Below are 13,987 nucleotides of genomic sequence, written 5' to 3'. Positions count from 1 at the left end.
TGTGTGTGTGTGTGTGTGTGTGTGTGTGTGTGTGTGTTGTGTTGCGACTGACAGCAAGTGCGTGTGTGTGCGTGACAGACTTGGCTTCCCCAGTCAGTAAGAAAAGCCTTTTCTTTTGGAAATCTAAATTACAATAATCTAATCTAATTTGACAGAATAAAGTTTAATTGCATAGTACAATATGAGTCACATCAAAATTGTAATTATGATCCTGAATAGTCACGCATAAAAAATATAGGATAGACAAATATAAAAAAATAAATTAAATGAAACAATATTAAATGTTAAACAATGATTCAGGTAGGTAACCAGAAAACCCATATCTCATTACTTTAAGTTTTACCAATATAAAAGTAGAAAATCACAGTTAGCTAGGTGGAAAACTCGGCATTCTAACATTAGCCCATTTTCTCAAAGGATTCTCCAAGGATCTTAGATCTTAGAATTACAAAAGAGCTGGATTATAAAGAACAAGATATCAAAAATTATATCATGCTCAAATCACAAACCACCACCTAGCCTACCCTGTGTCAGATGGAAAAAGTCGCTGTGCGCGTTCACACACACAAACCCCAAAACACACACAGGCAGGATATTCATTTTGTGGCTTATTTATTTCCTAGGAACGAGGGGTAAGCACGCACATCCTGAAGCATTTAATCTGGTGCTGGACAACAATACGTACATGAGAAAAAGAGGGGAAGTCCGCACACCGTTTGAGCTCTCAGTTGCCTGACAAATAAAACTAAGACTCTTCCACTGGGAGCTCAAACGGTGTGCGGACTTCCCCTCTTTTTCTTATTTATTTCCTACACATAAACAAAAACTGGCTGCATATTACCTGTTGTAGATATGGCCCTGCCCTTTCTCTTTCTCAATGACTTTGAGTTCATTCTTTTTACCTTCACGTTGCCTTTCTTTCCGGAGAATGTAATCAGCCTCAAGTTCTTTCTCCGCCTCCCCCGTCGCTGCTACTATAAGACTTTACTGTTATAAGGCATAAACATTCAGACATCTTGTTTCAAGTTCAACTCAAGTTAATAGGATTAACAATTTACAGCCCATGAGTTCATTCATATCATGGCCTCAGAAAGTAATACTCAGTCTGTAATTTCAAATTCTACTAAAGCTGCCCCTTTAGGGACACCACCTGGCTAATTCAAATACTGTCCCTTGTAAATAAATTGAAAAAGTGACCAATACATAAACAACAACAGACAACCGATGGCTCTTGTCTGCTTAGTTTGCAGACATACAGTCTTACAATCTTACTACCGATTCTCCACGGTCTTTCTCTATAATCTTGTATCAGTTTCTGTTTCTCCTTAACCCCGACCTCTCTTCCATCATGTCCCGTCTCTGTGCCACCATCACATGACACAGATCAAAATGGCTACACCTGGGTCACCAGAGGTTCCTGTAGGTACACGTTCCCTCCTGCCGGCTCTTTCTCTTTGCTCTGGCCTGCACATAATCCACCCAGCAGAGTCCCATTCAGAGGGCTGCACGTGCCTTCCACGGCATAGTAATACATCTCTCCGTCCCTGTCTCCATCTTCATCACCCTCCTCGGTCTCCTCTCCTTCCGTGTCGTCATTCTCCTCCCACAGCGTGCTCTCCACGTGGGTGAACTCGGTGCAGGGGTCCCAGCACACCGTCTCGCGGTGGTAGAAGTAGCTGAAGTTGGACACGATGACGGGCACGGGCAGCGAGATGGTGAGGACTCCGGCGATGGCGCACATGGAGCCCACCAGCTTGCCCCACACGCTCACCGGGGTCATGTCGCCGTAGCCCACCGTGGTCATGGTGACCACCGCCCACCAGAAGGCGTGCGGGATGCTGACGAAGACCGTCTTGTCGTGGTCGGCCTCGGCAAAGTAGATGGAGCTGGAGAAGATGATGACGCCGATGAAGAGGAAGAAGATGAGCAGGGCCAGCTCGCGCATGCTCGCCTTCAGCGTCTGGCCCAGGATCTGGAGGCCCTTGGAGTGACGGGACAGCTTAAAGATCCTGAACACCCTCACCAGCCGGATGATCCTGATGATAGCCAGCGACGTGCCCGGGGATTCGTCGTCGCCCTTCGACAGGTCCGTGCCGAGCGTGATGAAGTACGGCAGAATGGCGCAGAAGTCAATGACGTTCATGACGTCCTTGAAGAAGCTCGTCTTGCTGGGGCAGCTGGCGAAGCGCAAGACGATCTCGGAGGAGAACCAGCAGATGCACACGGTCTCCACCAGGAAGAATGGGTCCTGGAACATGCTGGGACGCGGGGCCATGTTTCCAGACGCATTCCTGCCATAGGAGGACGCCTGGAAGGGAGGAAAAACGACAAACATGTATATGTTTATACTGTATGTTGTATTATGTAAACTATAACCAAAAAGGTATGACAGCATCAAGGGAGAGTTGCTGCTGTTATTGCAAGTCACCATATAATAACAAAATATAATATACTTATTTGTTAACCCATTCAATCCAGGAACGCATCTGTGTCATTTTAGATTTTAGCTATAACCATTACTTTTTACTTTGGCCATTCAAATTAGCAGATATACAAGCTCATAGCGTGGCACCGAGTGCCGGGCTATGAGCTTGTAGATCTGCTATCTTTGAAACAATCATGATTTTTTTTGCAAATCTTTCTTAAAGCGAACATTTGTAACTCAAATATTTTCTTCTGGGGGTCCCTGGAACTAAATATTTTGAGATGGGGGGCCCGGGCCAAATACATATCATTTTAGGGGGTGCTTGACATGAAAAAGTTTGAGCACCACTGATATAGCAACAGCCTCAGATATACTCATTCCAACTAACTTCTCTCTGGCTTATAAAGCACTTTCACCTGCAATACCACATTGTCCTGTTGGCACAGGCGCTATTGAGACAGTTTGTATGCTTATCTCCTGGTTCTGTGTGGAAAAAGTTTTTAAAAAAATATAAGAAAAAAAAATACTGAAAAACGGGAGTGATTGCACCCTGACGTGACGCCACGTCAGGGTGCAAATCAGTTTGGCCTGTTTTGAGACCAATTTACAGAAAACCCCAGATTTGCTGTGAAAGCCTGAGTGTTCAAACTGGGGTATTTTTGGGGGTAGAAGTGAGGTAGGGGAGACCAAAAACACACAAAAAAGAAGAAAAAGTTAAAATTCATGGTGTAGTCCCTTTAATACCTCATGAGGCACATTTCTGCTCTTTGTCAACATCATATAAATTAATTATCCGTCCTTCAGTCCACCTGTCTTTCTATTTATACCTGTCGGAAATAGTGATTTGTTTATGACGGTCATAAAGCACGATTCAACGACAAGATGCAAGAGGATGGATAGGATATCAATGGCTTGACGTTGATATGTGCAGCGTAAATCATAGCTAATACATGGTAGTGTCCTCAAAACTAACCTTCAGCAGGTCAGTGACCATGTTTATTAATAAAGATGTTATTATGCGTTTCGACGGCTCTCCTAAGACTGTATATTTAGCCCCTTGAGAACGCTGTAGAGAAACATGAGACTGCCTCCTTACACCACTCCCCATACATTTCTCCATCTCCCGCTGTGCGGTTGCATCGTGGACATTGATAGCACATGGACTCTGCATGGGACTGATGCAGCTGGGAGAGGCGCACGATGTAGTAGTTTCCTGGCAGACCCCTCAAAGTTGCCTGCACAGGCAGCAACACCTACAGTAGTGTGTCTGATCATTTGTGTGAACTTGGCTCAAACCTTTAAGACCGGAACACATCTGTGTTGGCTATTCAAAAATAGCAGATATACAAGCTCATATGAGCTTGTAGATCTGCAATTTTTTTTAACAACCATGGAAGATTTGTGCAAATCTTTGAATATATATTTTAAAGCGAATTTTTTTTACTCCGATCTGTGCTTCTGGGGGTACCTGGAACAACATATTTTGAGATGGGGGTCCGTGGCCAAATACATATCATTTTGGGGTCCTTGACATCAAAAAGTTGGACCACCACTGATATAGCAACATACTTTTAGGATTTAGATTTTTTTTTTAGATACTGTGTGTATTTGGCCGCGGACCCCCATCTCAAAATGTTTTGTTCCAGGGACCCCCCCAGAAGCAAAGATTTGAGTTACAAATGTTCGCTTTAAAAATATATATATTCAAAGATTTGCACACATTTTCAAGATTTTAAAATGACACAGATGCGTTCCCGGATTGAGTGGGTTAACACATTCAACTAACTACTGAAACCTTTCTCCCCTTTATATTTATATTGTATTCACCCACTTTTTGCACCTTTTGCAACCTCTGCCCTTCCACTCTCCTCCAATTCAACAGTATCAAATTTAACAGTCGACTAAAATAATCATGCCATCTGCCTTCCTTTCTCTCTCCAAGGACAAGGTGACTATCTGGTAAGCAATGAACGGGAGGGGAGGTGTATGCAATGTATCATGATAAACAATTCCCGAAGCAGGAATGTGCACACCTTTAAGTCTTTTTGTTCTCCAGATTTGTAATACATCAAGCTAATATGCTGACCATTCTGGCTCCACGTGGAGTTCATTGCTGTATTTATTTTGTACTGCTGTGTACCTTCACCCATAAGCAAACATGGACAGAACTGCAGACAGTGTTTCCCAAACATACTGTAGGTTTCCCATGTTTGGGTCATGGTCACACTGCACCCATGGCAATTTGCATACCCTCAAATTAGATCCACCGATGATGCAATTGCGATGGCTCTTCACTAAGCTCTTTCTCACCTGGAGGTGAGGAGCAGCTGTGTGCGAATGTTATTTGTAGACCAGAGCATGGCATTCAACACAAAAGTTCCTGCCAAGCTCGACACCTAAACTTAGACATCTGGGCCTGCACCCGACCATGTACAGCTGGATACTGGACTTCCTGTTTGGCTCTCGCCAGGTGGTGAGAATGGGCACATTAGAATCACTGAATCTCAACACAGGATTCCCACAGGGCTGCGTGCTGAGGCCTCTCCTCTACTCCCTGTACACACACACGCCTGGCTTGCGTGGCCACACAGAGCTCCAACCCCATCTTCAAGTATACTGATGACACGACATTCATGGGCTTGATCATCAACCATGACAAGATGGCCTACAGGGACATGGTTAGATCACCGACACAATGGTGTCATGACAACAAACTCGCATTTTACGTCAAGAAGACCAAAGACTTGATCGTAGACGATAGGGGGCCAATAACGGAGCATGCCCCCATCTACATCAACAGCGTCGCAGTGGGGAAGGTCATTGACTTCAAGTCACTCAGCATACACATCAACGAGGACAAATGGGCCACATACACCATGCACATGGTGAAAAATGCCTACAGTATACTGCCTCAGACTACTCTGCCCTACAAAGCCAAAGTTCTTCGTGTATCCCAAAGGTCAAATTAGCCTTCGTGATTTTGGGGGATAATTACCTCAAGAACAGATGTACAATTAGTGTAATATCACTTATATGCCGATATCTCATTTGGCTGACCAGTTGAATCACTTTTAAACCACTTTTTCAGTGATTTTTTTAACGCCTTGAATGAACTGATTGGAAATAGATGGTCAAAGATCAAGGTCACTGTGACCTCAAAAACACATTCTTAAATTCCTTCAAAGCCTTCGCTACGGACTGGATAGACACAGATGTAAACTGCAACTGGTTGGCATATACAACTGCGGGTGATGTATTTCTAGTTTAAATGTTTTTTTCCCCAAATGACTGAGCTGTTTGAATAGAATACACTGAACCTCTGCTTATTGAAATTTCAAAATTCTTAAAACATTAAAACCTGTCAGCACTACATGTTTGATTGAAATGGAGGCAGTCTTTGCGATAAGGGAAAGTGAGGTCTAGCCTACTTCCTACCTCAAGGACCAACCTCCCATTATTCAATGCATAATCTTAGTTAATCTTAATATCTTTCTACTATGTTTGTTATGCATGATACCTTACTTCTCGCATTTCCTTCTCTAGCCTGAAGGCGGGCAGCGTCTCCAGGCAGAAGATGAGGATGGACAATATGGTGACCATGACACTGATGATGGCGACGATGCGTGCTGCCGGCGAAGACTCGGGATGCTCAAAGAGCATCCATATACTCCTCTGAACGCTGTTGGTCGGCAGTGGCAGCTCCTCCTGTTTAGGGAAGCCCTCGTCCTCTTTGAAGCGGCCTATGATGTCCGCACTGAGCTCGTAGAACGCCAGCTCGTCCGTGAAGATGTCCAGCGGCACGCTGGCGGGCCTCCGCAGCCTCCCGCCCGACTGGTAGAAGTACAGGATGGCGTCGAAGCAGGCCCGGTTGCGGTCCAGGAACAGCTCGTTGCGCAGGGGGTCAAAGTAGCGTATCCGCCGCTGGGGGTCCCCGAGCATGGAGTCGGGGAACTGGGCCAAGGTCCGCAGCTGGGTCTCATAGTGCATGCCTGACACGTTGATGGCGAGCCGCTCGCTCAGGGCACATCCCCTGCACAGTGTCCCAGAGCGCCTACGGCCCTCTCTCTTCTCTTTGGTGTTGAACTGGTCCTTCAGGTGTTTGTCTTTCTCTCCATCATCGTCGTTAGTTATTTCTCTGCCTCCGCCCTTGTCGCTGCTCTCCATCCCTGCTGGTGTGTCAGGTCTCTCTTTCTCTCTCCCTCGCTCGCTCCTCGTTTATTTGGACTTTGGTTTTAAAGAGGTCCGTCGGCCTGAAAGCAGAGTGATACTTCTATGAGTGGATTCATTTCAAGAGTATCAGTTTGTTAATGGCCTTCATGTGGTGGAAACGTTATAGATGACGTTAATAGAAGCAGGGGGTGGAATGGGAGATACCACGGCAGTCTGCCAGTTAAGTAGGCCTATACTGTATATGTTACAGTGAATTTGGAAAACCAGGAAGTTTGGAAAATCATCATTCCACAAAAATAAAAACAATGTTTCATACAGGCTACACAAAAGCTAGTTCAGAGTGTCTCTCTGTGTGTATATGCGCGCGCGCGAGAGAGAGAGAGAGAGAGAGAGAGAGAGAGAGAGAGAGAGAGAGAGAGAGAGAGATACCTAAAAGGAGTGACCCCAAATCCTATCATTACACATATCCCTCAAATGCCAAAAGATCCACATAGATTGTGGATGTGTGTTCTCTTTCTCTCTCCCCGACATGGAATGGTCTAGGCAGATGGCTGCCCAGTGCCCACCCAGAGCCTGATTCTGCTCAAGGCTCCATGCCCCTGTCACCCCCCCTCCATGCCCCTGTCCCCAAGGGGGGAAACGTCTGTACTGTGCTCTAAAGTGTCTTGAGAAAGCTTGTGATATGACACTATTATAAAAGTTGAATTGAAAAGTGTGAGAATACATTATATATAGTTCTGATAAACATTGTAGAATATATAAGCATTCGAAACTGGTGCCAAGCTATTCCATCCACCACAGCTTGCCAACTCAGACGGCGTGCTTGTCAAAGCGAGACAGCACGGCTGCCCTGCACTGGCACTCACTATAGTGGCTCTGTGTTGGCATGCCTGCCTTGTTTACAAATGATCTACAAAGTCACTATTCTTTATTCAGTTGAGAGTGACAAAAAAACAAGCACTCCCCCTCCTTCGCCTCAGAGCATACTGAGGGACCACTCTCTGGTGAATGTCAGTGGGCTTGTTTGCTTCCTCTTTTCTTTGGGCCAAAAGATTCCCTGGTCTACTAGGAAGTTTTCAAAACTCACTTGTGAGTTTGAAAACCCCCTGGTTTTCTAAATTCACTGCGACTGCGACTTTAATCGACTTTAATCCCCCCCCCCAATCTCTCATTACAAACAAAAGCACCAAAAGTCATAGCAACACACCCAACTGTATCCAAACACATAATATGCACTGTTAGCACGCAATTAGCAAGATGAAAACAAGCACTTACCAAGTAATATACAGCTGCTCACAGACACTATCGAAAGGATGAAAAGTCACATACTGTAGTTTGTCTCCGGTGGAACATCGGGTCTTCTGTCTTTTCCTCTGTCATCATGCTCGTCTGTCCCAAACACACACCTTTGTCTGGCTGTCCTCAGGTCCTCCTGATGGATACTCTGCAGGTGTCCCCCTGCCAGGGCTGTGCAGGTGGAGCCCAAAATGTGCTCACACTGTGTGTGGGACATCCACACACAGACACAGTCTTGTCTGGTCCTTTGGGTCTCATGTCCTAAACCTCACATTGTGAATGTTGTGAACGTTGTGCATGCTGTCCTCTTGAAATCCAATCCCTGCCGGTCCCTCTCCAAACCCCTCCCAGCCCTGTCCCTCTCTGGTATTTGTTTTTTTCAACTGCCAACTTAAGTCAACTTAATTTAACCTTCACCCTCCTAACATAATGTCACCCTTGCTACCCACTTACCCAGCACTTTGTCAAGGTAACTGTAGTTCCCTTCTAATAAGCATGGGATACTCCCACCCATCAAACAGGGCTTTATAATTTATATTATATTACAAATGATTTTCTTAATCTCACTCTATATACTGTATCACTCAATTATATGAGTATGTAGGGTGAACATATGAGTGATACAGTAGGGTAAACATACAGTATGAGTGATACAGTATGCGAGTATACTGTTACTTTTATTACAAATTTGAAGTAAGACTACTTGAATGTAGCTCTCTTGAAGTAACAATTACTAAGTTACATATTTATGTACGGTGAAAGGGCCAATGGTGCACCCTGACCATAACCATTTAAATAGCGACCAACCATACTGTACCATACATTTGATTTAATATTCAAATTCATTGTTTTTTAAATATATATTTGTGTTTGAAAATAACAATCAATTCTTCTCCAAATACATGTGTGTCAACCAATGCACAGTGCTGTCAGGTCAGGACCATGTTCTAACACCAGAGGGCAGCAAAGTATTGGTTCAGTGCTCACTGGACTGCAGCGTTGCCCATTTCATTCAGTCCTTCTTCACTGGTTCTCAACATCGGGTCTGGGAACCACCAGCGGTCCAAACGGGCCCTTTGCGGATCTGTAAGGCAGAGTCAGAGGTCATCTCTGGGACCCTAATCTACACTGCAAAAACTGCAGTGTTCATTTAACTCTGAGAGTGTACAAATGGAACCAGGTGGACCCATAAGGGTCCATCTGGTTCCATTTGTACACTCTCACAGTTACAAACTCGTAAGGGTCCATTTGGAACCCCTGGTGGTCCCCGGACCCTACGTTGAGAAACAGTGCAGTACTTGACATAATTTAGCCTGGTCATTATCAGTCACTAACCACCTTTTTTTGGTGTCATTGATTTGTATTTCTCTTTGTTGTTTTGGCCCAAGTTGTTGGGTGTCCAACCAGTGACACCCAACATCAAGGAGCAGGTCAGAAACCCTGGGGTCATATTTGATTCTGAGCTAAACATGGAGGCCCATATCAGAAACGTCACAAAACTATCATTCTATCACCTGAGAAACATCGCCAGAGTTCAACCATTTCTTTCTCAGGCTGATACAGAACAATTAATGCACTGTTTTTTTACTAGCAGGCTTGACTATTGCAATGCTCTCCTGTCTGGTCTCCCCAAAAAAGCAGTCAGTCGGTTGCAGCTCGTTCAGAACGCAGCTGCACGTGTGCTGACAAAGACCAGACGGAGAGCACACATTACACCTATTTTAAAATCCCTCCACTGGCTGCCTGTTAGTTTTAGAATTGATTTTAAGATCCTTTTATTGGTTTTTAAATCATTGCATGGAGGTGCTCCGGCCTACCTGTCTGCAATGATTTCCTGGTATGTTCCCAGCAGAACCCTTAGGTCCTCTGGCACCGGTCTCCTAGATGTTCCGGAGGCTAGTTCAAAAAGGCATGGGGAAGCAGCTTTTTGCTACTATGGTCCTAGCCTCTGGAACAGCCTGCCGGAGGCTCTGCGGGTCACCGAATCGGTCGACATTTTTAAAAGACATCTTAAGACACACCTTTTTAGTATTGCTTTTACCTAGGTGTCTGCATTAATCCAGCTTTCTATACATATATATATACACACACATACATATATATATATATATATATATATATATATTTTTTTAGCTTTGCTTTATTATTACTATTGTTTATTTTCTTGTTTTTCCTAGTCTTATTCTAAATGTTTTCTTTTACTCTTTTGCTGTTATCCTCCGGGTTTTTTTAATCTTTATTTTTAAACCTATTCTGTGAAGCACATTGAACTGCACTTGATGTATGAAACGTGCACTATAAATAAACTTTGATTGATTGATTGATTGATTGATTGAAGTTTGCCTTGGCTTCAGCAGATGTTTCTAATACTCTACGGTCGAAAAGAAAATACAATAATGATTTGTCTGTGTCCTCAGGAAGGTTATACAATACTACCCACGCAGCCTTATGCACCGAGTGTAGCATATAGGCAGTATCTGGTATCAAAGACATGAGACCTTTACACGATAGGTCAGCCATAGCTAGGCTACTTGATCTTGTACTGAGCTGCGGTGAGAGCTGTTACCTCATCACCCTTGAGATGTCACGTGACAGGAACACAGTTGAGCTCCAAAATACACACTGCCTTGATAGTACAGATCTATATTTGATGGGCCTCAAATGGCCTCCCAAATGTAGGTCTGTTAACATCAAGGCATCTTGCTTGGCTAAGGCGGGTGAGGACTTTATGCATTTAAACTTTAATGCGTTTCTCACGTGAAAGTGGCCCTCAAAGTGGGGTCCTTGAGGGGGTTTCAGGGGGATCCCACCAAAATGAGGAACAGTTTAATTTCACAGTTTTTTTCATCCGTTTGGAAGTTAGCCCAATAAGAGCAGTATAGAAGATGGCGCCCCATGCATTTACAGTAGTTAGACAATGGACAGATGGCGTCATCTTGTGAGGTTATTACAACAACACGTTCACGTCACGTTCTGTTTGTTGATAAAGGCCAGTCCTCACCAATGCAACTCCTGGTGTGGACAGGCCTTTTAAGGATGACTATTCAGATCATAGGTTTCACTCTCTCCACTGTTATCTCCCCACCTACAGTATAGACAGTTGTATAATGATGTACTAAATCTAACATAGGTCTCTGGCACAAAATCTTTTCAAATGGGAGTCTGTATCAATTTGGGAGTCCTTGACATGAAAACGTTTGAGAACCACTGCAGTATACAACAGATGAATGAGTGGCTTCATCTGTCTCCCTGACCTGGTTGGTAAATGTCATCTTTCAACTCCTTGATGAAAAGACTAACAAAACAAAACATGCTTGTTTGTAAAACTGCATAGATTGTTTTTTTCTTTTTACATGAAATCAAACAAATTCACCTACAGTACATTGTATTTGTAGATTGATATATTGAGGCCTTTCCTAGGGCCTCAATGTGGCAGTAGCTACCATTAGCGCTTCGTTTCTAGTGTTGATCAGTAGGGAACAACATCAGCAGACAATATTTACAGTAGAAGAAGACACATTTATATCAGTCAGAAAACTGACACAAACTGCACTTCATTGATATAGCTTTTTTCTCATTTATTTTAAGTTCACTTCAATGATTTTAAGCAATTTTCATGTCTTTGAAAAAGCATCTCATGACTGTTAATCAGTTAATTCATTCAAGCTGCTATGGAGATTGATTCACATTAGATCGCATTGACATTCATACATTTTAAGTCTCATTAGTCGAAATATGTTCAATTATGACACTTTATTGATATGTTTATATTCTTTTCTTGAAAATATAAAAAGATAGATCATGAACATTCCATTGAAATATACTTTATACAGTTCTTGATGAGTTAGTTGTTCTTTGTGTTCCAATGTTTAAAAAATAAAATCCGGCATTATCCGGCAGATACTTCAGTGACCACCATCTTCTCCCTTCATTTATTCTCCTCCTATGACCACAGTACAATGAAATAGTACCTAAGTCTGTTTTATGAAGCATGATGGCATGTAAGATGGACCTAAAACATCCTTTTTTCTTTCATCTTTGGAATGCATGATACATGTGTAAATCATGATATTGGGAAAAGCGTACAGTATGTGTATAATGTGCTAACATATGATGTTAAGTAAGTATCTTTAAAAAAAATATCTATCCACTATGTTAATGGTATCTGTTTTTTAAACAATTTCCATCATTTTGTTAGTATTCACAAAGTTAGTATTCATTTTTATCTCGTATTAAAATTTGGTCAGTTATCACGGTTACTAAGTCAGTTAGCAAGTCATAAAGCCACTAGAGATGTGCTTTCAATCGTCTGAGCTGATGACAGAACATCAGAAACTCAGAGAGTGTACGTACAGTAAAGTCTGAATTATGCTGGGTTGCATGTGGGGGTTGCGCACCAAAGATAGCCGAACTACAAGCTCACAACACGCCTCGGCTTGCAGATCTGCTATTTGAGATGCGCGACATAGCACACAACCTAACATAAATCAAAGGTAAGAATCAGTCATCAGTGGCATTAACGGTGCAGATTGCATATGCTCAGTTCAAACAAAGAAAACCAAAAAGAACTTTGTCAAACGGAAATCATGAATGTTTTAGCTTTAAAATGTCAGGCACACAAAGTAAAGGAGTAGGGCTTGTGGAGGTATACCATGACACATAAAGACCACATAACACTTTGTCAATAACTACAGCATCAGGCCATAGTACTGTGAAAACTATACACACCAATATTGAGTGTAACAGTGGTAATTTCTGACCACATGAAGTTATATTTTTTGTTTCATTTGGTTATGTGAGAGTTATGTAGCCGATGGTGACTCCTTTGCCATTAACACATCATTAATACTCCATCGTACAACCGGGTTGAATAACGTGGTCGTATATGTCAAAGCATAAATGAGGCTGAATGGTTCAGAAGCAGTCTTAAAAAGGATAAAACAGACTTAGCACTCCGATATTGTATCTCATTCCATTCAATGTGACTAAATCAAATGGCAGTATTACGCAATAGGAAAGGAAAAACATCTTTTTCAGCCTGGCGTAAGGATGAGAAACCACAATGTACAGAATGAAGCAATGGCAAACTCAACAATCAGTGATGCGGAAACAAAATCAAACAGCAATACTTTTGCTAAAATCTCAAACTGCTAGGTGAAGCACAGAGTTTTGCAAGTGTGCACACCATTCCGGGTTATAACGCCCCGTTATAGTACTTGGTTGTGCTTGGGTGTCATGCAGCGAAAATAGCAGATCTACAAGCTCACATGCTTTGAAATTGTAGATCTGCTATTTTCGGTGCACAGCACGTTGCGCAACCAAGTAAAAATCAGGTATTAGCCTCTGAAATATTCATAGACCCCTCACTTTGTGACCCCCAAAACCAAAGTGGCTTAATGCCTTCTAAAATAGGAACAGACATTTCTGAAGGTAAAGGGGAACAAAAAAAAGAATCCTGCCGCTGACCATTTTTGCAAGTAGACAAAAAGTTCTAGACCCTGTAAAACCAATGCAGACCCAACAAAACCCTTGAATTGTCTCTTGTCTATATCACCCTCCTGAGTCTTGTCTACTGGTGATCCTCAAGTTCAAATGCAACCTGGTACTGTACATGGACTGAGGCCCACTTAACAGCTGCCTTAGTGCTAACATATACGTTGCCGTGCGACTGTGTCACTTGACGAAAATATCAGGTTTCCAACTGAAAAAACGTTAAGGTTGTGCGAGTCTGTGCGACAAAGTATAGATTAGGCTTCAGGTTAGCCCTGGACCAGCCAGGGCGTTCAAACACTCTCACGGATGACCAACCACAGACGAGATACTCGGAGAGCCTCCATGTACGACCCGACCTGCTCAACAGTGGGACGTCTTGATACATATATTTCTACGCTACCCTTTAATTTCCACTCGGGTGGCCACTGGCATCTGTCAACCAATTCCTTCCCTCTCTTTCTATTTATAAAGTACTTCAATGACATCAGTTTGGAAGCTCTGCGTCGTTATATATGGGGGATGCCCCGCATGACTTCGTCGAGTGCTGCGGCGAGCTGCCAACGAGCCAATGGGACGACGGCAACACCATGAGATTAATGGCGG

At 43.2% G+C, this 13,987-nt stretch overlaps 1 protein-coding gene across 1 annotated transcript; it reads right to left on the bottom strand.

Moving 5' to 3' along the window:
* Positions 1–938: 938 nt before the first annotated feature.
* LOC308105528 (potassium voltage-gated channel subfamily A member 7-like) lies at positions 939–6,608 on the bottom strand. The gene is made up of 2 exons (XM_080456325.1): positions 5,948–6,608; positions 939–2,308 (listed from the first exon to the last, which is right to left on the bottom strand). The coding sequence occupies exons 1-2, from the start codon at positions 6,587–6,589 to the stop codon at positions 1,394–1,396; spliced, it is 1,557 nt and encodes a 518-aa protein (XP_080312451.1). The 5' UTR covers positions 6,590–6,608; the 3' UTR covers positions 939–1,393.
* Positions 6,609–13,987: the final 7,379 nt, after the last annotated feature.

The sequence above is a fragment of the Gymnoscopelus braueri genome, assembly GCF_963280865.1.
Source record: "Gymnoscopelus braueri genome assembly, chromosome: 17".
In the NCBI taxonomy this organism is placed as follows: domain Eukaryota; kingdom Metazoa; phylum Chordata; class Actinopteri; order Myctophiformes; family Myctophidae; genus Gymnoscopelus; species Gymnoscopelus braueri.
This window is presented reverse-complemented; position numbering and strand designations above follow the sequence as displayed.